Raw genomic sequence first — 27,842 nt, 5'->3', positions numbered from 1 at the left:
CCCAGGCGCCCCTTAAATTTGTTTTAATTTCTAGTACAGTAAACAGTGATATATATAACTTACATAAACAATACCCTATAGGGTTCTCAATAATTACAGGGCAGAGTTCTTGAGACCAAAACAAAATTGTGAACAGCTCGTATAGAGGATATGGAGATTTAGAGATGATCTAAATTCAAGTTCTAGTTTTGTCACTTAACTGACTGATTTTAGGTAAGTTACTTAGGTGGAGACTCTGAAGATAGATACTGTGTTTATAATTTTGACTCCATCACTTTCTGGTAGTATGACTTTGGGTAAGTCATTTTATCTCTGCAAATAGGGATAACCATAGTCTGTACTTCATCAAGTTGCCAGGAGGACTAAATGGGATTACACCTGTAAGATGCTTACAAGTCTACCTAGAATGTAGTAAGAGATTAGCAAATGCCAGCTATTAGTCTATGATATTAGCTAATCATCTGACAAGATCCTAGAGAATGGGACAGTTCTGGCATTCCTCACCCTCTTCCTGCAGAGCAGAAGCTATTTAGGTGTTACAAATTTGAGAAGGTATAAATAAACTTGTGGATATCTGTGTGTGGCTATTGACCTGTAAGAGAATTAAAGTGTTGTAAGTTTTTTTTCTCGGTTCTGAAGAAATAAAACTAAAAAAACATTCCCTGAACCCTTGCCCTATAATCTAGATAGAAAACAGGCAAGTATCTTACAGAATACCCAAAGGAGCCGACGTCTTCCATAAAACTAAATACTCAGGAGAGCAGGGCAGGGCCATTAGCTTCATGACTGTGGGAAATTCGTTTAAACTTTTCACCTCAATTATGTCATCTTGTTTTGACAAAAATATCTCGTTTCCAACCTCTCGTGCAGCTTTTAAATCCGGTGAAGCTCACCTCTGCATTTTTTAGACATCTTTTTTGGCAGCCTTGAAATCCTAATAAAACAGAACGAGGAGGGGGAAAGCCCCAGAGATAACCCTTTTTTCTTTGCAAAGGCCAATGGTATCCATTCTCCTGTGCACCCAGGAGTCTGGGTGGACGATGCCGCTGCCAGCGCCCTATCGTTCTATTGCGTCTCCCTCGGGTTCCCGGCACCATTCCCGGTCCTTTAGTGCGGTCCGACATAGTACCGGGGTCAGCGGGCCTCTTTTCCCATTTAATCTACCAAGTGAGGAGGATGGGCTGATTAATCCCGAAGAAGCTTTGTCTTTCCCTGAAACTCAAAATGCTCCCTTAACCTGTCATCCTCCATCCCTGCCTTTCAAAGACTTCCGACCTCAGCCAGAGACTCCGCGCGCTGGCTCAGAGGGCAAGGCACGCCCCACGCACCGCCTGTGCGCTCGGCGCTCCGGCTCCCTGCCCGCAGGAAGGACCCACATCTCGCGCGATTCCTTCTACTTCTCGCGACACTTCCTGCCAGTCTCCTGCTGCCTTCCTCGCCCCACCCATCGCTTCCACGCCGCGGTCCCGGCCACCTCACCTTTGCTCTTAGTAGCTTGGCTTGCCGCTCACCCGCTGGGAGCGCAGTGGAGACCGGTGTAGGGCACGAGCCTGGCGGGGCCGCAGGCTCCGCCCTGCTCCGCCCCGCCCCGCCCGGGCTCAGGGGAAAGGCCGCCGCGGGGACATGTGCCCCCCTCAGCGAGGACAGGAGAGTGTGAAAGGCAGCGGGGCAGCCAGGTGAGCCCGCGACGGCTTGCTGGGGTGGGCGCTGGGCTGAGGGAGGCCCCACTGGGGTGCGGGTTGGAGGCACTGCGGGATGGAGATGCCGGGGGCGGAGTCGGACGCGATGCCTGAGGCAGGGAAAGGGGGTGCTGGGAGTACCAGCCCGGGGGTGGGTGACCTCGGTCCTTAGGGAAGCGGTCAGGGCCCCCTTTGTATCGACTGCGCCCTATAAAGCACTGGGAAATTACCTTGTTTCTATTGGTGGTTCCGCTCCTCTCTGCAGGGTTGGAAGCGGGAGGAGGCAAGCCCCCGAGCTCTGAGGTCCCAGATCCGGGCTGCAGAAGGCCCAGGGTCGTGGGGTGAAGGGACACGCCGAGGTGGCCGAGGTAAGTTGGCGCTAGGAAAAAAAGATCAAAGTGGCCGATAGCCTCGAGAGCGTTCGCTCTGAGCGAAGCCGGGTGTTTGCCATCCCGCTGCGCTCGGTGCCGAGAGACCAATAACGTTGCTCACTCTCCGCAGACCTTGAGTGCTCTTTGATGTGTGCTGTTCTTTAACGAGTGGGCTGAGTGTTGACGGGGTAGGACCACGTAGGCCAGAGTCGCCTCTGAGGGAAGGAGGCTTTCGAGGTCGCTTGTTACTTTTCACCTGAGCCTTGGCAGGTGTGAGTGGGTGCGCTCTTGCGCACAGTGGCCCAAACGGGGGTTCGTGTTTTCGGAATTTGTGCTCTAGTCCCCGATTAAGCACATTTCCAAGATCAATAAAAGGTAACAGGTTCTTAAGTGAATAGTTTCATTTTCAGTATTTTAAGATTCCGGTAATCATGTCAATATATAATGATAGGGGTCTGGAGCCCCAAAATCCAGGAGTTACTGAGACAGTTGGAGTTATTTTTTTGTCTTTATCAATAGACTTAGATTGAAATTGGGATCAGATGCTTTGTTGCCGTCAAGTTTTTGACCGTGTGTTTTCTTCTGATTCTGGGTTTGTCTTCTAATTTATTGTCTGATTAAAACCATGTAGTTTTCTGAGAGGATTGGGAGATCAGTGTAAAGTGGTTGGTCTGACTATAAGAAACATTGTGTTTAAAGCTCCCTCTCAAATCCAGCTCTTAATTTAGAACTTATTTCTATTTTCAGTTTAGATTTAGATTTTTTTTAGAAGTGGTTCCTTAAAAATGACCAGGTATGTGTGTGAGAGAGAGCAATTTCAGCGTTAATAGAAGGAAAATAACTTTTTCCCGATAGTTTTCTTTCATCTTGTCTTTTAGAGAGCGAAATGTCATCTGTGGGGTCACACCAGGAACAATTGTCCCAGTCAGATCCATCCCCATCACCAAACTCATGTAGTTCCTTTGAGCTACTAGACATGGATGCTGGCAGTTTGTATGAACCAGTTTCTCCTCATTGGTTCTATTGTAAAATAATAGATTCTAAGGAGACATGGATTCCTTTTAACTCTGAGGATTCACAGCAGCTGGAAGACGCCTATGGTTCTGGTAGGATGAAAATGATGATTTGTATTAGATAAAGACATACTGTTTCTCTCAGTCTGATGTAATAGTTCTTATACTGAGCACTATTAAAAAAATAAGTTTTAGATTTTTTTCTGGTTGTCTCGATAGCATTTTAAAATACTTAAGAATTTGGTCTGTATTTGAAAACAGTAGTTACAATTTTTGCATAGTTATCTACTATTTCTTATGTTCTAGCTTATGTTTCAGTTTTTGTTTATGAAGAGTGGGGGATGTCACATTGCAAGAGAATGAAATAACTGTCACTTATTTTTTTCTTCTTTTATGAAACAAGAATGACGCTAGTAACCACTTTTACATCATGATGGTCATGGTCATTAATTTACCTTTTGGCCCCTCAAGCAAAAAATTCATAAAAAAGCCTTATATACTTTTTTTTTAAATGAGACACTGTTCTCTCTCCTCAGAAAAAGAACAAAACAATGTTGGGTATAATTTTTTTCATGTACCATTGAAACCAGGAATGGTTTTGATGGTTTATAAAGTAGTAAAAAAAATATTATTTCCATTTCGTTTAATGTTAATTTTTTTTAATGTTTTATTTTTGATAGAGAGAGAGCTAGAGTACAAGCAAGGGAGGGGCAGAGAGAGAGAGGGAGACACAGAATCCAGCTCAGGCTCCAGGCTCTGAGCTGTCAGTACAGAGCCTGACATGGGGCTCAAACTCGTGAACCATGAGATCATGACCTGAGCCAAAGTTGGATGCTCAACAGACTGAGTCACACAGGTGCCCCCATTTTATTTAATGTTTAGCCAGGTAGAAACAAAATTTGTATGTTTCATAACGTTATTTAGAATATAACTCAGAATTGTATTTTGGCAGGTTTATTTTAATATATCTACTTCTTTTCCCTTTTCCAATCCTTGATAGGAAAAGATTGCAATGGCAGAGTTGTCCCCACTGATGGGGGCAGATATGATGTGCATTTGGGGGAGAGGATGCGGTACGCTGTATACTGGGATGAGCTAGCATCAGAAGTGAGACGATGTACCTGGTTTTACAAGGGAGACAAAGATAATAAGTATGTTCCCTACTCTGAGAGCTTCAGCCAAGTATTAGAGGTATTCCCCTGACCCCATTTCACTTTTTTCCTTCTCTTATTTAATAATCTTTTCCTGTGACTCATTTTAGTGAAATTTCCAGAGTTTGGTTGTATCCAGATTACATTTATAGCATTTCTTTTTGCAAATTAGTTTCAAGATAAAGTTATGCCTTTATGCCTGTTATGTCTTTAAATTAAAATTTTTTTCCCCTACTGGTGATCATTGTTCATATTTAAACTATGACCACAGGATTGGTCATTTTAGCCTTTTATTTTTCTGGCTCTGGAAACAGTCTGGAATTTGCTTTCTTTAAGTTGGAGTAGACATTAATATTATTGAAAGAAGTATATCAAAATGTTAATGATTTTATCTAGTTTAGATGATAAAATCAGGAGTAATTTTATTCTATACTATTATCTGTTGCAATTTTGAAAGATTTTTCAAATAATTTGATAAATTGGAGTTGGATATTCTTACGTAGTGATTTATCTAGCGGTATTCTTGTAAAAAAAAAAGTTTAATTTTAATAGAAAAGCTATTAGAGAAATCTAATGAAAGGTGTTTTCTTTTAAGGAAACTTACATGCTTGCTGTAACTCTGGATGAATGGAAAAAGAAACTGGAGTCTCCTAACAGAGAAATTATTATATTACACAATCCAAAGGTGAAGCAAATGAAACCTTTCTTTCATGTGGGATTAAAGGTTAATTGCATTAGTAAGGAGAACTTAATTGGTTTCTTTTTCATAGGGATTCTACTTAGGCTAATCTATGGAAATTTTTATATTGCATTCACAATTATGAATCTTAAAACTTGTAGCCACTGCCATCATTTTTTTACCTCATTCAGCTTATACAAAAGAATTTTCTTAGTGAAAATTATGCCACTGTAGATTAAGAATATCACACATGTGAGCGTATCTTACATGTGTAGGGTATTATTGAAAGATCTGTTAGTCTGATGTATTTTTTTCTTTTTTGGCTTTATTGAGGTGTAATTGACAAAATTATAAGGTATTTAATGCGTAACACATTGGCCTATAATTTCAGGGTTCTCATTTCAGGCTACTGGAGTTGCATGTCAAAACTGTGGTTGAGATTTGACTATGTATTATGTTTTGAAAGACATGTTCCTGTCCTTCACAAAGAGGGATAAATAGAGATGTCTATAATGTAGAATATATCTGCTATATATGCTTTGATCTTTTCTGTTTAAGCTTATGGTGCATTACCAGCCAGTTGCAGGGTCTGATGAATGGGGTTCAACACCCACTGAACAGGGTCGACCAAGAACAGTGAAGAGAGGGGTTGAGAACATCTCTGTTGACATTCATTGTGGTAATGTTAATCATTTATTTCTTTTCTTCTTTTTCTTTTTTTTTTTTTTAAGTCTATTTTGTGAGAGAGAGAAGGGGAGAGGCAGAAAGAGGGAGAGAGAGAATTCCAAGCAGGCTCTGTACTGTCAGCGTGGAGCCTGATGTGGGGCTTGAACTCATTAACCTGAGCTGAAACCAAGAGCAGGAAGCTCAACTGACTAACCCACCCAGTTTTTTTCTTCTGATACACTCATTTATTACTTAAATTGTGACCTTTTCCTGTGGATTTGGATTACCTCAAAACTTAAAAATGATTTAATCATATGGTCTTATGAGTTGAGATCTGCATTGCTTCATGTACTAAGAATCTTAATAGATCTAAATACTGTTTTAAAGTTGCTGAGTATATATTGTGGGATGGGTAAAATTTGGCAGTACTAATCAGGAAGTCACTAGGTACAAATGAACTGATTAGTCCTAATTCTAAAAAGTGTGATTCCACCTGTTTGATTAGAAACTTATTTCTAGGAGCCCCTCAGTGGCTCAGTTGGTTAAGTGTCTGACTCTTCATCTTGGTTCAGGTCATGATCTCATGGTTCATGGGATTGTGCCCCACATCAGGCTCCTCACTGATGGCTTGGAGCCTACCTGGGATTCTCTCTCTCCCTCTATCTCTGTCCCTCCCTTGCTCATGCTTTCTCAAAATAAATAAATAAATAACTTAAAAAAAATGGAAATTTATTTCTGGTAATTCCTGTCCTTGAAGATTTTTAGCTAAGGAAAAGTATTTGTCAGTAGGACCTTGATGGTTATCCATTGGTGTACAGCTAGGTCCATTTATGGTTGGTTTTATAATATATTTAACTGGATTATAAAATTCCTTTTATCTTGCAGAGAAGATGGCTTATCTTAGACTTACTATACTTACAACATTTTAGACTTACTATAATTAAAAAAAAAAATTTTTTTTTTAACGTTTATTTTTGAGACAGAGAGAGATAGAGCATGAACGGGGGAGGGTCAGAGAGAGGGAGACACAGAATCTGAAACAGACTCCAGGCTCTGAGCGGTCAGCACAGAGCCCGACGCAGGGCTTGAACTCACGGACCACGAGATCATGACCTGAGCTGAAGTCGGCCGCTTAACCTATTGAGCCACCCAGGCGCCCCTAGACTTACTATAATTTAAAAAGATGAGTTTAGGGGCGCCTGGGTGGCTCGGTCGGTTAAGCGTCCGACTTCGGCTCAGGTCATGATCTCACGGTCAGTGAGTTCGAGCCCCGTGTTGGGCTCTGTGCTGACTGCTCAGAGCCTGCAGCCTGTTTCAGATTCTGTGTCTCCCTCTCTCTCTGCCCCTCCCTGTTCATGCTCTGTCTCTCTCTGTCTCAAAAATAAATAAACGTTAAAAAAAAAAAAATTAAAAAAAAAAAAAGATGAGTTTAGCGGCACCTGGCTGGCACAGTTGGAGGAGCATGCGACTCTTGATGTTGGGGTCATGAGTTTGAGCCCCACATTGGGTGTAGAGATTACTTAAATAAAAACTTAAAAAAAATAAAAAGATGAGTTTAAACGTTTAGGGTTTATATACACGTCACACATTGGAACAATTGATAAAAATGGAATATTAGATAAAAGTGTTCTACGAATGTTACGTTGCCTGAATTTGATTACTGTGGTTATTTAAGAAAATATGTTTAGGAAATACACATTAAAGTATTTAAAGGGCTAAAGAGGTATGATGTATGCAATCTGATTATCTACGCAACTGCTTCCAAATGATTCAGAAAAAAAATGTGTGTGTAACACATACACATAGAGAATAATAAAGCAAGTGATAAACGTTGAAGTGTTGAATTTGTAAAAAGTACAGGGAAGTGTCTATACTATTCTTTTACGTTTTCTGTAAGATTGTAGTTATTTCAAAATAAAAAGTTTAAAAAAGACTGAAAAGTTTTTTCACAGACTTATGTCAAGATAAATTAGAAACACAGTAAAATCCCTGTATTTTTACTAAGTAAGATATAGGTCTGTTTTATGTCCTTTAAAGTGATCTGCTTATCTTTATAACCTATTCATTGTGAATGTTTGATTTTAGAATATAAGACCAGGTATCTAAAATAATTTGTCTTTTTAATTTCATTTGTAGGAGAACCTTTACAAATAGATCACTTGGTTTTTGTAGTCCATGGGATTGGACCAGCTTGTGATCTCCGCTTTCGAAGCATTGTACAGTGTGGTAGGTTTGCAGAGTGTATAAGATTAAATCATTTTAGGGGAATATTAGTCTGTACTCCCATGAGCTGAGATAAAGTGTCTTTTTAATCTTTTGTCTTACCTGCATAATAAGATTTGGATAGCTAAAGACAGGTGGCAAGGTGGTAAATCTTCTTAACTTAGACCTAAAGTACTAGTAAATTCCCTAGGCTAATAGTTATATTCTTAACTAATAATTCTTGAATGAACAGGCCTTTTGATGGTCCTCTATTCCAAATTTAAAGGGAACCAAAAAATGATACAGTTTAAATGGATAACAGAACCTTTAATCATTGTGTAATTTATAGTGTGATAAAGCTCTTGATGTTCTACTTGGAATATTTAGGTCGTTAGTATAACTTGATTTTGAAAGGTAGTGTCTCTAAAACTTAACAGTATATACTCAGAGTCTAATTGTCCCAATTTGGGAATCTTATCCTACTGGCTAATGCTTCTAAGCATAAACGTTCTGGAAAGTTAAGATTGATGTAGTATGAATTTCAAATAGTGTGTATATTTTTTTAATTTAAAATATTGGATTGTGGTTGTTTATAAGAACCACAAAGTTAGGATAGGAATATAACTGCAAGGCCAATTGAAATAGTCATTTTTTTCTCTTTTATTAAAAAAAGTAAAACAGTCCCCATGACATAATAGAAATTTTGAAGTTAGCTTTTCTTTAGATAAAATGTTTTATATGGTAAAATAAAGTTCTGTGTTAAGGGAATAGCTCTTCCTATATGCACTGATAATATTCACTAAATACCACTTGCTCTTTGTGACTCAGGTAAATATGTGTTCTAAGCAAATGAAGATAGAATATAATTACATGATCTGTTGTATCCTAATTCTATAAATTGATTGCTTCCCTGGTGATGCATAAGTTCATTTCTTTTTCAGTTAACGATTTTCGCAGTGTTTCCTTAAATCTACTACAGACACATTTTAAGAAAGCCCAAGAAAATCAGCAGATTGGGAGGGTAGAATTTCTTCCAGTCAACTGGCATAGTCCTTTGCATTCTACTGGTGTGGATGTGTGAGTAATACCTTTCATATTTGAGTTGTTAACTATGATTGTAATATGTTTTCTGATCATTGATACGCTTGGTATGTTTCTGCTTATAGCTGATTGTATAAAAATTTTTTCAGCAAGTTTTGTGTGCTTCTGTGCCTTTTCTTAGAGAAACATTTTAAAATGTTGACCAATCCCTTAGTTTAACTACCTTGGTTAGGAGTAAAGAGCTGTGTGTATCTTCTAGTATGTTTTATTAGCTCATTACTGTTTACTATTACAGATATATTATTTCTTTAGCATTAAAAACAAACATTGCTTTCTTCCCATGGTATAAGCATTTCCTTCTTTGGACGTCAAAGCTAACCTACCTCAGGATTTATAAAGTATTTTATTGTATCGCTTCTCAGCCTTTTGGCTGAGATCAAGTGTAGTATCTGTTCTTATCAGTTTAATATAAAGTATTTTATTGTTCCTTTTGTGATCTTATTTAGATAACATTTGTCCACATTTGGGGGGAAAAAAAGCAAGGAATCCCCAAACATTAAATTATTAGCATTTATTACTTGAAGTATAGTTGTACAACTTTATTTTTTATTTTTTATTATTTATTTATTTTTTTGGTACAGCTTTTTAAAATTAAAGTTCATATTTATTTATTTTGAGAGAGCGAGCATGTGTGTAGGAGGGGCAGAGAGAGAGGGAGAGAGAGAGAATCTCAAGCAGGCTCTGCACCATCAGAACCGTGAGAGCATGACCTGATGAGTCCAGTGTCCAACCTACTCAGCCACCCAGGCTTAGTACCCTAATTAGTACAACTTTTAAGTGATGGCTGTTTTTCCTGATTTTGTTTTAGAGAAAGAGCACAAGTGGGGGAGAGGGGAGCCCTCAGAGGGAAGCTCCATGAGCCCAGCATGGAACCCAAAGTGGGGCTCAATCCCATGACCCTGGGATCATGACCTGAGCTGAAATCAAGAGTCAGATGCTCAACTGACTGAGCCATCCAGGCGCTTCTTAAGTGATGGCTTTTTTTTTTTTTTTTAATGTTTTATTTATTTTTTTAAGCAAGAGCAAGCAAGAGAGGGATAGAGAGAGGATCCAAAGTGGGCTCTGCGCTGACAGCAGTGAGCCCAGTTAGGAGCTTGAACTCATGAACTGAACTGCAAGATCATGACCTGAGCTGAGCCAAAGTTGGACTTTCAGCCAACTGAGCCTCCCAGGCACCCATTAAGTGATGGCTTTCTTAGGTCACAAGCCCAGTAGTTTTGTTTATGGATTTTATGGTAATGTCAGAAGGTTGCCTTATGTTAAGGATATTCTAGAGAGCTATAGGCTCTCCAAAAAGAAGTGTGTTCATAATATAGTTCTAGGATAGAACTGGCAAATGCTTCTCTGGAAGATAAAGGAAGTAGTTTTACTTCCATGTTGATCTTGGAAATGGTTTTCCTAATTCTGCATCTCTCAGTTCTTAATTCTGTGTGATTTGAGCATATTGCATGTGCCCGATGTTGTATTATGTTGCTTTTACTAGGTATGGAGTTCATACTCGTATCTGAACTGATACTAAGAGGTTACTAAGGGCATATTGCCCTCTCTAAACTACAGAAACTGTTGAGTCTTTGAGGAATCTTTATGGGTATCTTGAGAAAGCTTTAACGAAGTTGACTTAGATAATAATGTCTGCATGGTTTTCCTTTGCAGGATGAGAGTTCTGTTTGCCTTCTTTCAGCTTTTGGAAATGATGCATTGAGAAAGGGAGCTGATCCATTTATCATTTGACTTGTGATCCAAAAACCTTAATGCTGAGAATTCTAGGAAAAGCCTCTGTATTATCTGTCTTTTAAAAAAACTTTTTTTATGGTAGACAATTTTGTACAAAAAAGTAGCTTATATAATGAGTCTTCATGTACAGATTATGATTACCCAGCTCCAACAAGTCTCAACACATGGCCGATTCTGCTGTATCCATTATCTTCCTATCCCTGTCTACTGCCCATCCCTCCACCATGTTATTTTTTCCCCATCATATTATTTTTGAACCAAATCTTAAGATATTACATCATTTCATTTGTAAATGTTTGTATGTCTGAAAGGACTTTTAAAAATATATTAACCATAACACCATTATCACACCTAAAAAATTCTTAATATCAACAAATATACATATATGTATACATACACAAGCTCACACACACAGATTTTAAGCGGATCTAAATAAGGTCCATAAGTTGCAATTCACTGATATGTCTTTTAAGTCTCTTGATCTCTTGGTTACCTTTCCATCTCTTATTTCTTTGTAATTTATGTATTGAAGAAACTAGGTTTGTCTTGTATAGGGTCTCACTCACTTTTGCTGATGAAATTCTTTTGGCTTAATTAAACCTGTCTCTGAGTCCTCTGTATTTACTACAAATTGATTGTCTGTTGTATTTTTAAATATCTAAGTCTAAACTTGAAGGCTAAGCTGGATAATAGCTTAGAGGGGCTTTTGGAATGTATTAGGTTTTCTGCTTAAAATATTTTTCTTTTTTTTCAGAGATCTGCAGCGAATAACTCTGCCCAGCATTAACCGCCTAAGGCACTTCACCAATGACACAATTCTGGATGTCTTCTTCTACAATAGCCCCACCTACTGTCAGACTATTGTGGACACAGTTGCTTCTGAAATGAACCGAATATATACACTTTTTCTGCAGAGGAACCCTGATTTCAAAGGCGGTGTATCCATTGCTGGTCATAGTTTAGGTAACAAATGAGTTTTCTGTGACCAGAAAGGACTATTATATATTAAGGATACCTGTTCTTTAAGTACAGTGTCTTTTATCAGTATCAGATTCAGAGGTCTAGAACTGGTCTTTGATGTACAATTTGGAAGGGGTTGGAAGGGTGGTGGTGGATTGGAAGGAAAGACTTCCTGCTGCATAGATTTTGCTACATGGGTAATTGGCTTAATAATTTTTGTATAAAAGACAGCTATGTAGTGCCAATGCTTAGAAATTGTCCCTTCTTCTATTTTACTTATAGGTTCGCTTATATTGTTTGATATCCTAACAAATCAGAAAGATTCTTTGGGGGATATTGACAGTGAAAAGGTAATTTAGATGTACAGATAGATTCTCATATACTCTCTTTTAGTATGGATCTTTAGATTTTAGACTTTTAGTTTTTTGCTTAGTTTAGTTTCATACCATAACGTTGATTTTACATTTATTTTAATTTTAATAGACTTGTAATTATCTCTGTCACTTTTGGATGATAGAAGCAAGATAGTAATATGCTCCCACAAATATTTGTCATATTCTAAAATAACTATAGGTATCTTATTTTCCATTATAAATATTCACTTCTGTTCTATTATTAGAATTATAGAATCATTGAGCTGACGTGGAGTTTGCATATGATGTGGAAATGAAGAATAAATTGGATGCAAACTGATACAATTTATAGAAATTCTGTCTGAAAGCAGTGGGAGGACTTGATGTTTAAACATCTTTTGTAAAACAAAGTCCTATGAACATTTATCTATAGTGTTAAATTAGTACTTAGCGTATGCTATCTTGTGTATTTTCTCTTTTTATGTAAGTATTCTATTTATATTGTTGGACTATGAGTTCTTCCAGGACAGGGGCATTGTCTTAGATTGTTTTATGTCTTAAACACTTGTTCCTTAATAAGAGCTCAATAAATGTTGTGTTAATGAAGTTGAAAATACTTTGATAATGATTCATGCATTCATTTATTTAAAAACATTGTTTCAACTGAGGTTGCAAATTTAGAGATTAGCCCCTTCTTAAATTTTATATAAATTACAATTTATTTAAAATTAAGTATATCTTTATGTGGAACTCTTATACATTTTTATTGGCAAATAGTAATAATAAAGGAAAATCTAAATAAATTCAGAGAATGTGAGCTTTACTATTTAATTTTTAGGATGCACCAAATATTGTCATGGATCAAGGAGACACACTGACACTAGAGGAAGATTTGGAGAAACTTCAACTCTCTGAATTCTTTAGTATCTTTGAGAAGGAGAAAGTAGATAAGGAAGCGCTGGTAAAAATCATCTTTTAAAACTTTATGCTGTACCATTTTTAGTATGTTTATTGCTTATCTTCATCTTACCACTTACTAAGAGCCTGCCCTTTGGAATCATTTTAGTCATAAATACTTTGTTATCATTAGTGATGTCCTTTAGCTTGTTTATGTGTTTTTTTTATCATATAAAGTGAGCTTGCTTTGTGGAAGTGCAAGGTTCAGAGGAGCCATGTCAACAAACATAGTGGCAGAGCAAGGACTAAAAAGCAACACAGCTCGGATAATGTGAACATGAGTTAGAATAAATGACCGCTAACTATTCTGACTCTAGTTTCTGTTATACCTTCAAGAACTCTGCTGCTGATATTTGCTTTTTATTTGTTTTTGTTTTTTGCCACTTTTTTGGTGCTTTTTCGGGTTTGCAATACATTCTTTCATTTAGTAGATATTTAGTGAATGCTTAATACGATCAGGCTTACTATACCAACTACTAGAGATAGAGCGGTCAGTAAGACAGATAGGGTCTCTCATATCACTATATTTATAGTGTAGCAGGGAAGACACATATTAAATACTGTATTACAATTATGGTAAGTTCTGAGTAGGAAAAGCACACAGTGGTATTTAAGAACTAACCTAGTCTGGGAGGGTGAAGGAAGCCTTAACCTCCTCAGGTAAGCAGCACTGAAGCTGAGATACTGATTGTTCATCTGTTTCATGTTCCACATTTGCTGTATGTTCTTACTGCTTGTGTCCATGAGTAGGGATATAGTATTTCTCAGGAATGTGACATCTGAGGCTGCATGGAAATCAAAGAGTGTTTTGTGTCATGCATTATCTACTCACTTCTGTAGGTTTGTTTTTTTTTTTTTTGTAATAATGTCATCTATATTACTATAGCATTGATACCTTTTAGTTTTCTCTAGGCTTTTATGAATAAAATACTCTCTTCTTTTTAAAAAAAAAATTTTTTTTTTAACATTTATTTATTTTTGAGACAGAGAGAGACAGAGCATGAACGGGGGAGGGTCAGAGAGAGGGAGACACAGAATCTGAAACAGGCTCCGGGCTCTGAGCTGTCAGCACAGGGGCCCGATGCGGGGCTCGAACTCACGGACCGCGAGATTGTGACCTGAGCCGAAGTCGGCGCTCAACCGACTGAGCCACCCAGGCGCCTCTAAAATATTCTCTTCTTAAAATTCTTAATGATGTTATACCACTAGGGACCCCTAGTGATATAAAGCAAAGAACAAGAATGATTAGGTCTTAGTCCTCTCAGAGAATAGGACATGTAATTTATTTTATTTTGCCTAGAAATAAGAAGGATATTTGATTTTCTATATCTAGGCTTTATGTACCGACAAAGATCTTCAGGAAATGGGAATTCCCCTAGGACCAAGAAAGAAGATATTAAACTACATTAGGACCAGAAAAAAATCAACGGTATGTTTAATATAGTTTGTAGGATTAAACAGTTTTTGACATCCTTGTATCCTTATGCTTTGTGAGGTGTTTAGGCAGCTAAGAAATTTTGTTAACTGATCTTCGGCTTTCTTTTTAGATATTAAACACATTTTTTATATTGACATCCTTAAAAAATATTATTAGCTTCAGAAATCTTATCTTCCCTGGAGTCTTCTCACCATTCCGTTTTTTTTCCTTTAAACCTTTTTATTGAAATACAATTCACATCACCTACCATAAAATTCACCCTTTTAAAGTATATAATTTAGCCATTTTTAGTGTATTCACAGAGTTGTGTAACCATTACCACTATCTAATTTGAGAACATTTCCATCACCCTAGAAAGAAACCCTTTTACCCATTAGCAGTCACTCCCCATTCCTTCCTCCTGTGAATCACTGGCCTTTCTGTTGTTATGGATTTTGTTATTCTGGATATTTCATATAAATGGAATCATACAGTATGAGGCTTTTTGTGGCTGGCTTCTTTCACTTTAGCATAATGAACTTGAGGTTTATCCACGTTGTAATTGTACTTCTACGTTCAGTTTTTTTGGCCACTGAATTCCTTTCCATATCTTAGTAGTTGTCTTTCAACTTTGTGGCAGGCTGTTCAGTTCTTTCTTAAGGCCCAGTTCTTGGCCCACCATCTGCATAAATTTCTATACTCATAGAGACATTTTGCTTCCATTAAAAGGGCATTGCACTTGATTGAACTCCTTAGCAACCCTCAGCATTCTTTTTCATCATGCTCTGCTGTTGTTTTCTCTCCTAATGGTTGCCTGAAGTTTCAACTGCTGACCAAATGGCTGTGTACAGCTTTTACTATTTTAGAGCATGTATGGATGTTAGTTCATTATTTAAGACAATTTTTGTTTTCATCAGCTTTATCTTGTTTTTTGAGGACTCTTCCTAAAATTCAGAACACTCGTAAGCATCCTTTCAAACCAATAAAAAAACTATATAAGCCTTTGGATATTTTTACTGCATAGCTTCACGGCATTGTATTATTCTTTAGGGTATTAATAGACCAATCCTGCAGCCAGCTTCAGGGGTGAATATATCTAACATCCCCAAAGAATTGGAGTTTTGCAATAAAACAGACTCTACTGGAAATGGTGACTATCTGGATGTTGGCATTGGGCAGGTAACAATTTTAATTCTCTTTGGTCATTTTATTGCCTGCCATTGGTATGGTAGGAACAATTGTCACTTCTGCTAACAATGAGAGATATTTTTATATCCTCTTTCCAGGTGTCTGTAAAATACCCCCGACTCATCTATAAACCAGAGATATTTTTTGCCTTTGGCTCGCCCATTGGAATGTTCCTTACCGTCCGAGGACTAAAAAGAATTGATCCCAACTATAAATTTCCAACATGCAAAGGTTTCTTCAATATTTATCACCCTGTAAGCATTGGACATGTTTTCACCTGAATATTAGGGCTCATTGGTAAAGAGCACATAATTTTCTGTTTCCTTTTTTTTTTTTTAATGGTTATTTCTTGATTTTGGTGGGGGGAGGGGCAGAGCTAGGGAGAGTGAGAATCCCAAGTAGGTTCCATGCTGTCGGTGTGAGCCCAATTCAGGGCTCAATCCCATGAACCACAAGATCTGAGCCGAAAATAAGAGTCTGATGCTTAACCCACTGAGCCACTCAGGTGCCCCAAGAGCATATAATTTTCTGTTGTGTTGATGTGCTTTTTTTCTATATTATTTTGTGGTAATGAGACAACTTATAATCGTTTGAATCTGAAAGTGATGAGGCAAAATAACTTTTTTTTTAATGAGCTTATAGTTATTCTTGCCTGATAGTTCCTAAGACTTTCTGAGTTCTTCAGCAGAGGTATATATGTAGCTGTTATTTTTTTTCTATGTAGTTTGATCCTGTGGCCTATAGGATTGAACCGATGGTGGTCCCAGGAGTGGAATTTGAGCCAATGCTGATTCCACACCATAAAGGCAGGAAGCGGATGCACTTAGGTAAGTCTGAGTTCAGAACTTGTAATTCTAGACGGTCTGGTCAGTGCAAACTGACTGGATCTCATTCACTTTTTTTAACTGTGTTGGACCCTAAACTCTTTGTAAACCATGTAATGTTGTTATTCATGTATGTTTCAGAACTGAGAGAGGGCTTGACCAGGATGAGTATGGACCTTAAGAACAACTTGTTAGGTTCACTGCGGATGGCCTGGAAGTCTTTCACCAGAGCTCCATACCCTGCCTTACAAGCTTCAGAAACTGCAGAAGAAACTGAAGCAGAATCGGAATCGAGTTCAGAGAAGCTAAGTGGTCAGTGACACTGTACACTTTGATTTCCTACATCACATCAGATAAGAGTAACTCCATGATGTGTAATTCTTCTTCTCCCAGGAGTTCTTACTTACCTGTTTTTCCCTTTTTATTGTATAGGACCAATATTATGAGTCCTAATGGGCTTTCAGCTCTGCTAGTCTTTTCTATTACCGAATAGCCACGAATTATGGAAAAACATTATTTGTGAGGAAAAATGTCAAGAGAAGCTAAGCACCTGGTCAAGAGGCGTTAAAAGACATTCCTCACTTGGGAATTCTGGATGTTAGATCCCTCTGTGAAGCTTTTTCAGGGGAATGTCTGTGTATTCATTAGTCCATTTTATTTTCCTGGCTGGGCACTAGCTCATATATCTCCTCTTAATTTCACAGTTAACTTTGCATTCTTTTTGCTTTAATTTTCAACTGCCTAAAGATTTCTATAGGTACATTTATTTATAAACCAGATGCAAATGAATTCGCTATCAGAGGTACAGGAAAGAAAAAATGGGATTGGACAAAATCATTGTGACTTGAGGAGAAGCTTTAAGGGGATTGAAAGGAAGAAGGTGCAGAGAGCTTTCTGAACAGAGAGTATCTCATCCCACTGTAAACTTAGCCATCTGAGGGGAAGTTAGGGTAATCTTGGGGGACTGGAAGCTTTTAGATGGTTATTGTGGTTCCTCCATGTCCAGATGTTAACACAGAAGAGGCCTCTGTGGCCGTTAAAGAAGTTCCACCCATCAATGTGGGAATGCTGAATGGAGGCCAACGCATTGACTATGTGCTACAAGAGAAGCCCATTGAAAGTTTTAATGAATATTTATTTGCTTTGCAAAGCCATCTATGCTACTGGTAAGTGTTGTTTGCTTTTGTTTCTGGGGTGTGGGTTTTTACTTATTTATTTTTTTGGTCTGATTATTTTACAGATATTTGATAGATACAGAAAGTATCTAGTGTACATTTGGGCTAGTGTACATGTAGGCTAGTGTACATTTGGGATTAGAGTGATTTCTCATTTAGGTACTTACAAAATAACAATCATGTCATTTAAAGAAATCTGATTTAAACACGTTTTATTTTGCTGTTTGATAGAGCATGGGCAGATGATGCCAGCAGTCATGAGTTCAGTTAGTTTAGTTTTTAAAACCACTTTTTTTTTTTTTAATGTTTATTTTTGAGGCAGACACAGAGTGTGAATGGGGGAGGGTCAGAGAGAGGGAGACACAGAATCTGAAGCAGGCTCCAGGGTCTGAGCTGTCAGCACAGAGCCTGATGTGGGGCTTGAACTCACGGAGTGTGAGATCTGACCTGAGCCGAAGTCGGATGCTTAACCGACGAGCCACCCAGGCTCCCCTAAAACCACTTTTAAAGTGGTGTCCTTTGGCTATTGGTAGGACAGGATGGGTATGTATGAATGCACTGGACAAATATGTTACTGTTGCTAAAAGTATTTTAAACCCATTTAAAAGTGTTTATAGTAGCTAGAACAGACTTTATTTTTTGTTTTGTTTTAACATTTAATTTTTTAATTTTTAAAATGTTTCTATTTATTTTGAGAGAGAGAGATAGTAAGAGGGGGAGAGGCAGAGAGAGAGGGAGACAGAATCCTAAGCAGGTTGTGCGCTGTCAGGGCAGAGCCCGATGTGGGGCTCCAGCTCACGAACTGTGTGATCGTGACCTGAGCCGAAACCAAGAGTTGGACGCTTAACTGACTGAGCTACCCAGACACCCCTTTAATGTTTAATCTTTTAATGTTTAAATATTTTTTCAAGAGTTAGAGATGTAATTGACACATTATATAAATTTAAGATGTGCAATGTGATTTGATACATGTATATATTGTGAAGTGGTTAACACAATAGGATTAGATAACACCTCCATCGCTGCACATAATTATATATTGTGCGTGTGTGTGTGTGTGTGTGTGTGATGAGAACATTTAAGATTTACTTTTAGTAACTTCCAGGTATATGGTACAGTGTTACTGACTATAGTACCTTGCTGTAATTAGATCCCCAGAATTTATTGAACAGAATTAATCATTATTAAATATAATTATCTGATGGATTGTAGAATGGATTAATGATGCTTTTTGAAATTCATCTATTAGAAAAGAACTTAATCATCAAATATTTGAAACTAAAGGAAAATACAACTAGGAAAATAAGATGGGTAGGGGGTAAGAGTTCAAAAAATAATGCTTTAACGTCTTGAGAGGAATTTTTCTATTGAGTCCTGATAAAGGAGATTATTATTTGATGGAGTCAGTTTTATCTCTAGGTAATAAGTACAGTAGAGGCCATGACATATAATCTAAGTGCAACTCAATAAAAGCAGTCCTGTAAGAGGCCAAAATAATGCTCTTAAGAATGATCTCTGCTGATGTGGCTTGATAGAAATCTGAAAAAGGGTTGCTTTCTTTTTAAATTATGGTTCTTTATTATATTTTTAAGTTTTTATTTAAATCCATTTAGTTACCATACAGTGTAATGTTAATTTCAGGTGTATAAGATAGTGATTCAGCACTTCCATACGTCCACCTGGTGCTCATCACAAGTGCACTCCTTCATCCTCTCACCTATTTCACCCATCCCCCCACCCATCTCCCTTCTGGTAACCATCAGTTTATTTTCTAGAGTTAAGAGTCTGTTTCTTGGTTTGCCTCTCTCTCTTTTTTTTTTTTTCCTATGCTCATTTGTTTTGTTTCTTAAATTCCACATATGAGTGAAATCATAGGTGTTTGTCTTTCTTTGATTTATTTCACTTAGCATAATACTCTCTAGCTCCATCCATGTTGTTGCAAATGGCAAGGTTTCATTCTTTCTTATAGCTGAGTAGTATCCATTGTGTATACATACTACCTCTTCTTTATCCATTCGTCTATCAATGGGCTTTGGCTGTTTCCATATTTTGGCTATTGTAGGTAATGCTGCTATAAATATTGGGGTGTATGTATCCCTTTGAATTACTGTTTTTGTATTCTTTGGGTTAAATACCTAGTAGTGCAATCACTGGATCACAGGGTGTTCTTTTTTTCTTCCTTTTTTAAATTTTTTTATTTAAAAAAAAATTTTTTTTTTTAACGTTTATTTATTTTTGAGACAGAGAGAGAGACAGAGCATGAACGGGGGAGGGGCAGAGAGAGAGGGAGACACAGAATCTGAAACAGGCTCCAGGCTCTGAGCAGTCAGCACAGAGCCCGACGCGGGGCTCGAACTCACGGACCGTGAGATCATGACCTGAGCCGAAGTCGGATGCTCAACCGACCGAGCCACCCAGGCGCCCCATTCTTCCTTTTTTTTTAGTAATTTTACTGATTTTATTACTTTTACTAAGCCATTATATCTTCCTCACACTCAGCGCAAAGAAATAAAACACTATAAAGAAAAATACATCCTTGTTGTTATTCACAATGAAAAGCTCCTGGTTCATTTTATAGGACTGGGCATATTATGCAATAGGTAGCACTTAATGGCTCAAGTGGATCATTTTTTAATTTTTTTAAAAATTAATTTTTTTTTTAATTTAGAGAGAGAGGAGAAACAATATGAGAAGGGAAGGGGCAGATGGAGACAGAGAAAGAGAATCCCAAATAGGTTCCATACTGTTAGTGCAGAGCCCGACCTAGAACTCAAACCATGAATCATGAGATCATGACCTGAGCTGAAATCAAGAGTCAGACGCTTACCTGACTGAGCCACCCACGCGCCCGTGTAATTATTTTTTTTAATGTTTATTTTTGAGAAAGAGACTGGCTGCAAATAGGGAAGGGGGAGAGGGAGACAGAGGATCCAAAGCAGGCTCTGCACTTGATAGCAGAGAGCCCAGTGCAGGGGTCAAACTCACAAACCATGAGATTACTCATGACGTGAGTCGAAAATAGATGCTTAAGCGACTGAGCCACCCAGGCACCCCCAGAGTACAATTTTGATTCTGACCCACTGAATAGAATCTCATGCGTAGTTGGTGACTGGCTAACACCATGAGAGCTGTGATGTATTGAACCATTTCTGTGGTATTCCCAGATCTCACTAAATAAGAAAATACCCTATGCATGAAAAGATAACAATATGTCCATAAATTTTATCTATAGGCTCTTTTTTTAGTGTAAGGTGGGAAAGAGGGCCCTTTCTTGAGTACAGGGATACAAGTATTATGGTCTGTAAAGATTGCTGGATTGATATATGTCTGTTATAAAGAAAGTTAAGGTATACATCAAAACAACTGCCAGATTAATGTCCACAACCTGTCTCAATTCTTCAAATAATGGAGCAAGTTCCTTTTCTAGGTTGACAATTAGTCCTGTATTGGCATTGCTGCTGGCTGTGAAACTCACCACCAAAAGTAAACAATTGACTTGAACCACCCAGTAGGTGTTACAGTAACAGATGATACTTTCACTTTTTGGAAGTCCAAGTTTGCTCCTTTGGTCTGTTGGAAGAGCAAAAGTAGTTAAGAAACCAGGTCTCAAGGCATGCTCTGGAGCATTATCACTGGCCACTTTAATAACAGGCACTTCATCTTTATGTGACACAACAATAGCATGGAGCTCTTCAACAACCTGATGATTTTTTATACAACAATCACTTTAGGTCATCTACCATGATGAACCCCTTTCTCCCACAGTCTCCACTCCTGGCTTTCTGGGCTGCTGTGTTCTCTCAGCTGTAAATTCAGGGACAGCTTCAAAGACAGTCTTGATCATAGGGTAGTTCTGTTTTCAACTTTTTGAGGAACCTCCTTACTAATTTCTTCTAGAGGTCTATTTTATACATATATACCACAAGTGTGAATATGTGACTGTATTATATGTCTCTTTTAACGAATACAGAAGTATCATATTATAGGTATTGTTCTGTAACTTGCTTTTTTTACTAGCGAGTCTTGGAGTTTTTTGCCTATCAGGTATAAAGAGTTTCTCCATTCTTCTGTAGCTTTAGTACTCCACTATATGAATATTCTGTAATTCATTTAAATAGTCTTTTATTGCTGGGTCTCTTTAGATTTCTCTACTCTAGAACTTTATACACCTTGTTTATGTCATTTCACCTAATCATGAGTAGATCTGCAAATACTTACAGTTGGAGTTGCTGGCATTATGCCATATGACTTTTTTTTATAAATGGAATCCTATTATATATACCCTTTTTTGTATGGCTTCCTTCATTCTCCATGATGTGTATCAGTTTCTTTCCTTTTTATTGCCAAGTAGTAGTCTATTGTATGAATGTACCCCAATTTGTTCATTTACCTGCTGGTGGACATTTGGGGTGTTTCCAGTTTTGGGCTATTATAGATAAAACTGTGAACATTCGTGTACGAAACTTTATATGGACATATTCTTTAGTTTCTCTTGGGAAAATACCTAGGAGTGGAATAATGGCTAGGTATTGTAGGGTAAAAGTATTTTTAAAAGTGACTGCCAGGGGTGCCTTGGGTGGCTCAGTCGATTAAGCGTTTGACTTTTGATCTCAGCTCAGGTCTTAATCTCAGGGTCATGAGTTCAAGCCCCGCATTGGGCTCTGCGCTGGGTGTGGAGCTGACTTAAAATAAAAAAGAAATTGCCAAACTTTTCCTGCCAGCATTTTCCATTCCCATCAGCAATGTTTGAGAGTTCCAATAGCTCCGTATCTTCAAGGGTACTTGGTATGATAACTTCATGATTTGTCTCTTAGCCTTTCTAAATGGGTTGTAATAACACCTCACTATGGTTTTAATTTGCATTTCCCTAATGATGTTGAATATATTTTCATGTGATTGCCATCTATACATCTTCTTTGGAGAACTGTTTCAATCTTTTGTCCATTAAGGAAAATAGATTCTCTTTTTAAGTTTCAGGAGTTCTTTCTATATGCTAGTTACAAATCCTTTTCAGATACATGTTTTTTTCTCAGAATGTGGTTTTTCATTTTTCCAGCAAAATGTTTTGAAGAGCAAAAGTTTTTGATTTTGATGTAGTCCAATTTATTGACATTTGTGATTTTTTTAACATATTTAAGAAATCTTTGCCAAATCCAAAGTCATTAAGATATCACTTGTGTTCTAGAAGTTATATCATTTTAGCTTTTATATTTTGGTCTGTGATCCATTTTGGTTGAGTTAATTTTTTAATATGGTGTGAGGTAAGAATTGAAGTTCACTGGTTTGCATGTAGCTATCCAGTTGTTGTAGCAACATTTATTTATTCAGTTGGAGACTGAATTACCTTGGTTCTAGGTTGTTCCATTGATCTATTTGCTTGTCTTTATGCCAGTAAAACATTGTGTTGATTACTGTAGCTTCAAAATAAGTCTTGAAATCAGGTATTGTGAGTCACCCAACTTTATTCTTCTTTATTTTAGCTACTGTAGGTCCTTTGCATTTCCACGTATGTTTTAAATTGAGCTTGTTAATTTCAAATAAAAAGCTTTCTGGGATTTTGTGATTGCATAATATCTGCAGATAAAATGACAGAATTGACATCTGAATGATATTGAGTCTTCAGCTCCACAAACACAGTATCTCTCAGTGTATTTTGGTCTTTAATTTCCTTCAGCAATGTTCTGTAGTTTTCAATGTATGTATTTTGCACACTATAGTTTTTATTTTATTTTTAAACTTGGTTGCTTTTCTTTCTTTTTTTTTTTTTTAAAGCCTGGAGCCTGCTTGAGATTCTCTCTTTCTGCTTCTCCCTCCTCCCCTCCCCTTCTTGTGCATGTGCTCTTTTTCTCTAACAACAACAACAAAAAAAAAACAAAAAAAACAAAAACCAAACAAAAAAAATGTCTAGCAGTATGTCTGGTAATGTAAAAAAAAAAAAAAAAATTAGTAGTAAATGGCCAAGAACTGTTCCCTTTTCACAGAGCTCATTCTTGGGACAGTATGGGAAGAGCCATCCAGTTGGTCATCTTAGTTTTGTTTTGTTTTGTTTTGTTTTGTTTTTTACATTTTATTTATTTTGAGAGAGAAAATGTGAGCAGGAAAGGGGCACAGCGAGAGAGAGAATCCCAAGCAGGATCTGTGCTGTCAGCGACACGGGCTCTGTGCTGATAGCACAGGGTCTGCTTGGGATTCTCTCTCACCCCCTCTCTCTGCCCCTCTCCTGCTCATGCTCTCTCTGTCTTTCTCTCTCTCTCTCCCCCTCTCTCCCTCCCCCCCCTTCCTCTCCTTCAAAATAAATAAACTTAAGAAAAAAGGTAACACTGGGGGCGCCTGGGTGGCTCAGTTGGTTAAGTGTTTGACTTCAGCTCAGGTCATGATCTCGGGCTTATGATTTGGAGCCCCACATCGGGCTCTGTGCTGACAACTCAAAGCCTGGAGCCTGCTTCAGATTCTGTGTCTCCCTGTCTCTGCCCCTCCCCCACTCATGCATGAGTGCACTCGCACTCTCTCTCTCTGTCTCTCTCAAAAAGTAAAAAAAAAAAAAAAATTTAAGGTAATGCAATCACCTGGTTCAAAATTCAAGATATAAAAGGGTATAATAATGAAGTTTCCTTCCCACCGGCTTCTTAACCACTAGTTCCCATCTTATGACAGTCAATGTTATGAATTTCTCATGCATCTTCCAGATACTATTCTGTGTGTGTCCCAGCAATTGCTCATATCCAGTTCATAAAGAAATTTGATTATATAAAATAACATCATGAAGGATTGCCTTAAGGATATATAGCTCAGGGACTCCTCGGTGGCTCAGTTGGTTGAGTGTGCAACTTTTGATTTTGGCTCAGGTCATGAACCCAGGGTCATGGGATCAAGCCCTGCGTCTGACTTTGTGCTGAGCATTTATTTTAAGAGAGAGAAAGAGCATGTGTGAGCAGGGGAGAGAAGAGAGAGGGAGAGAGAGAATGCCAAGCAAGCTCCATGCTTCACAGAGCTGGATGCGGCACTTGATCTCACGACCCTGGGATCATGACTTGAGCCGAAATCCAGAGTCGGATACTCAAACCGACCGAGTCACCCAGGCGCCCCAACTTATTTATAACTGGAAGTTAGTATGTCTTAATTCCCTTCACCTATTTGGCCACACCCATCTCCCTTCTGGCAGCCACACTTGTTCTCTGTGTTTAAGAGTCTGGTTTTTTGTTCATTTGTATTTTAGATTCCACATATAAGTGAAATCATATGGTATTTGTGTCTGGTTCACTTCACTTAGCAACCTCCAGGTCCATTCATATTGTTGCAAAAGGCATGATTTCATTATTCTTTATGGCTGAGTAATAAATATCCCACTGGAAAATGAACTTTTTATTGTAAAAAATAAACTTGCACAGTGGTTGTGTAAATGAGGTAGTATGTGTAAAGCATCTTTAAGTATGAACATTAGCTGCTGCTTTTTACAATGGAAGTTTTTCTCTTTACAGGGAGTCTGAAGATACTGTATTGCTGGTCCTCAAAGAAATCTACCAAACCCAGGGCATCTTCCTTGATCAGCCTTTACAGTAAAAATCAACTATGTATGGCTACTTAATGTGAGTTTTTAAATGTCACGTATGCTGCATGGTTCCTACATATTAATATGTTATGGGGAACAGTGTAGACTTGGGCTCTTTATAAATATACTTTTCTCTTGCCTGTCACCAAGATCTAGGTTATTATTCATTTTTAGAGGGACTCTGGTTAAAATTCCTGGGGGAAAAAGCACAAAAGCCCACTTAGAGAAAGGTTAGTGTTCATTTACTTTGCTAGTGATTTGGTCCAATAACACTTAATCATTTTTAGGATCTAAACTCAGAATCTTAATAGTTCTGATCATCTGAGAGTTACCATGGCAGTAGTTAGAATTTTAATTATGAACAACACATCCTGAGATTTAAGTTACTCAGCCTTTTAGATGTGTAACAAGAACGTCCATGTATCAGGCTCTGGCATTCTGCTTGGCTGCCTTCCAGCTGTGACTGCATTGTGACCTCTTTCCACTCTTCCCTAGACAGACACTGAAGGATCCTTCCCCAGAAAATCTACCTGCTTGTTGCTGCCGTTTTCCTCTCAGCCACGTCATTTCTTGCATGTTACCTGCCACTTACCACTGGGGTCTTTGGAAGATAATCTTTTTTGGAAGTGAGTAGAAAAGCAAAGAGAAGACCGTATTGCTTTTTACCACTGGCTTCGTATAAGCACTCGCCATTCTTCATAGTGGGGCGTGTTTGCATCTTTAATTCTTGGGTGACAGGTGCCATCCTTTATTTTCATTGCTTATTCCTTGAGACAGTATAAAGTCTTTTGAGTTTATTTTGGCTTGGGTAGACATTTTTCTAGGAGGTTATTGCTTGTCTTTAGAAAATGCTCTAGTTTGGAAACAGGCTTGAGATTCAGAAGGCATTTTGGGGTACACATGTCTCATTGGTGTTCTCTGCACTTGAAGGCTAAGTGGGTGTGTAAAAGACTGTTGAGCAAATTCTTTTGAGTCCACTTTTCTTTCCTACAAGTACTTTGTGAAGGACCAAAATGTAGCTGGGAGAGAGTTATTGTTTATTCTCTACAGCTGACAGTTGATCAGAGGAATCACTGATGCTGTTCATTATTTTCACAGCTGTTGGAGCTGCTCTCAGAGTCTAAAGTGGATAGTTTAGTTCACATTAGGTGCATCTTTATAAAGCAAAGATGTTATATATGCTAGACCTGTCTTTTTATATCGTGCTTCAACTTAGGAGAGTTTAGATGAAATTTGACTTAGTTATTGGATAGTAGCTTCTTCCTTAAGTTGAGGGCAAAGTTATACAAGCCTTGACAGACTGCTTTGGTTATAAATAAAAATATTTCAGGAGTACATTTATGGTGAAATCGAATCTGTGACAGTCAACCACCATATCCACTTGGGTGAAGGTAGTACTGTGTGCTCTGTTTGAAAACATTTTGTAAACACCATTGCCTTCCTTGGTACCCATAATCCAGAAAATGTATTAGAAGCCTCATGGCACAGGCAGTGTTGGTTGGGCAGGTCGGTTTGGCTAGGGGGAAATGTTTCTTTTTCTGCAAGAAAAACCTACGCCTGTCGGGGCCAAGGAACAGCTATTGCAGTCATTGTCAGAGCATGCAAAGTGAAGGGTACCTTGAAGATGATGGGTGCGTGTAGACTAACTTTTTCCAGGCATCTGCTCACCACTGTGCTGTTTTCTTTCTCATTGGTCAGTTTGTCTTTGTAGTTCTCTTTGTGATAGTCCTTTACACTCCATAGGCCTATAACAATGGCACAGGCAGGCAAGCTGTGTTTTCGTTTTTTATAAAAAATGTTTTTTTGTAAACGTATCCTGGTATCCAGTGCATTGGCATGTAACATTCACTTCAGCCATCCCTTCAACTGCAGTGGTCTTTATCCCTTTCCAGAGAGGAAAGGAAAAGGAAGTTAATCACTGTCACCTTAGAGATGGTAGAGGTGAGGTTGGGGTACAGGGTCAGTGCCTGGCCTTTCCTTGTCCATCTGCTTTACAGGCTAATGCTGACTTAGCCACTAAGAAGTGTCAGATACATGGAATACTTTTGTATATAAACTGAGTTTGAAGTAAGGGTTACTGAGAATTAAGTAGCATTAATTATATTTTAGAGGGGAAGCTTTTGTCAAGTTGTCTTCAAATTTAAGTTTATTCTTCCAATTAGCAGAATAGAGCGTATTTAAGAGTAAACCAAAGGACAAGCAAGGAGGAGTTCCTGTAACCAAAGATGAACAGCATACCCCTGGGATAGCTAGATCAACCACTGCTGGGACTAAGAAATGGTTCTTTCCTGATGGGGAGGGGCAGGCAGCTGTACAAGAGCTTGATGTCTCGTCTCTCCACCTGTGGTAGCATCATGGTTGCATATCACATAGGATGATAGGCTTGATTTAAATCCTTTAGTTATATATTATTTGCACTACTTTGGTCGTATCATGTGCAGTGTCTTGACCAAGACTATTTTTCAACTGTAGAGTATCATTTTCTACATATTTCCTGCTACAGAATTTGTATTGCTTATTTCAGCAACAGATTGTCTGCATGGAAAGATTAATAGTACTGATTAGCTTTCTAATATTTTGCACTTTTTGAAATGTTTGTTTTTTTACATGATTATATTTAAAAGTTTATGAAATACTGAAATAAAACCATATTGACCAGTTGCCTACTTTTACCTGGTTCATCCATTATACAGAAAGTTAATACAATAACCGTTTTCTCCCCGTATATATTTCTAAAGCAAATTAAAAAGATAACGTTTGGGCAAAGAACTAATATTTAAGTTCTTTTCCGGGGACTGGTGTTTTCTTTAGGCAGATACAGTA

At 38.0% G+C, this 27,842-nt stretch overlaps 2 protein-coding genes and 1 pseudogene across 5 annotated transcripts; 2 read left to right on the top strand and 1 right to left on the bottom strand.

The window, feature by feature from the left end:
* The first annotated feature begins 1,464 nt into the window (after nucleotides 1-1,464).
* DDHD2 (DDHD domain containing 2) lies at nucleotides 1,465-27,685 on the top strand. Of its 4 annotated transcripts, none has more exons than XM_040457275.1 (19): nucleotides 1,547-1,676; nucleotides 1,945-2,047; nucleotides 2,929-3,156; nucleotides 4,064-4,254; nucleotides 4,810-4,899; nucleotides 5,452-5,572; nucleotides 7,696-7,785; nucleotides 8,703-8,838; nucleotides 11,351-11,559; nucleotides 11,839-11,906; nucleotides 12,748-12,870; nucleotides 14,200-14,295; nucleotides 15,334-15,462; nucleotides 15,570-15,725; nucleotides 16,196-16,298; nucleotides 16,437-16,607; nucleotides 17,302-17,461; nucleotides 24,949-25,056; nucleotides 25,519-27,682. In XM_040457275.1, exons 3-18 carry the CDS (start codon nucleotides 2,937-2,939, stop codon nucleotides 25,028-25,030), a joined length of 2,145 nt encoding a protein of 714 aa, XP_040313209.1. In that variant the 5' UTR covers nucleotides 1,547-1,676; nucleotides 1,945-2,047; nucleotides 2,929-2,936; the 3' UTR covers nucleotides 25,031-25,056; nucleotides 25,519-27,682. The 4 variants fall into 4 exon arrangements, with proteins under 4 accessions (XP_040313088.1, XP_040313209.1, XP_040313132.1 ...); XM_040457198.1 differs by having other exon boundaries at nucleotides 1,672-1,676; nucleotides 25,515-27,685; XM_040457154.1 differs by lacking the exon at nucleotides 1,945-2,047 and having other exon boundaries at nucleotides 1,465-1,676.
* Nucleotides 9,213-9,361, top strand: LOC121040546 (uncharacterized; annotated as a pseudogene).
* On the bottom strand, nucleotides 20,763-22,014 carry LOC121039822 (ragulator complex protein LAMTOR3-like). The gene is given in 2 exon segments (XM_040490231.1): nucleotides 20,763-21,167; nucleotides 21,169-22,014. Coding segments are annotated over 2 exon segments (450 nt in total). The 5' UTR covers nucleotides 21,214-22,014.
* Nucleotides 27,686-27,842: the final 157 nt, after the last annotated feature.

This window comes from Herpailurus yagouaroundi, unplaced genomic scaffold (assembly GCF_014898765.1).
Source record: "Herpailurus yagouaroundi ecotype Mexico unplaced genomic scaffold, PumYag 28, whole genome shotgun sequence".
NCBI lineage: Eukaryota > Metazoa > Chordata > Mammalia > Carnivora > Felidae > Herpailurus > Herpailurus yagouaroundi.
The sequence above is the reverse complement of the archived record's forward strand: the minus strand, read 5'-3'. Positions and strand labels throughout refer to the sequence as shown.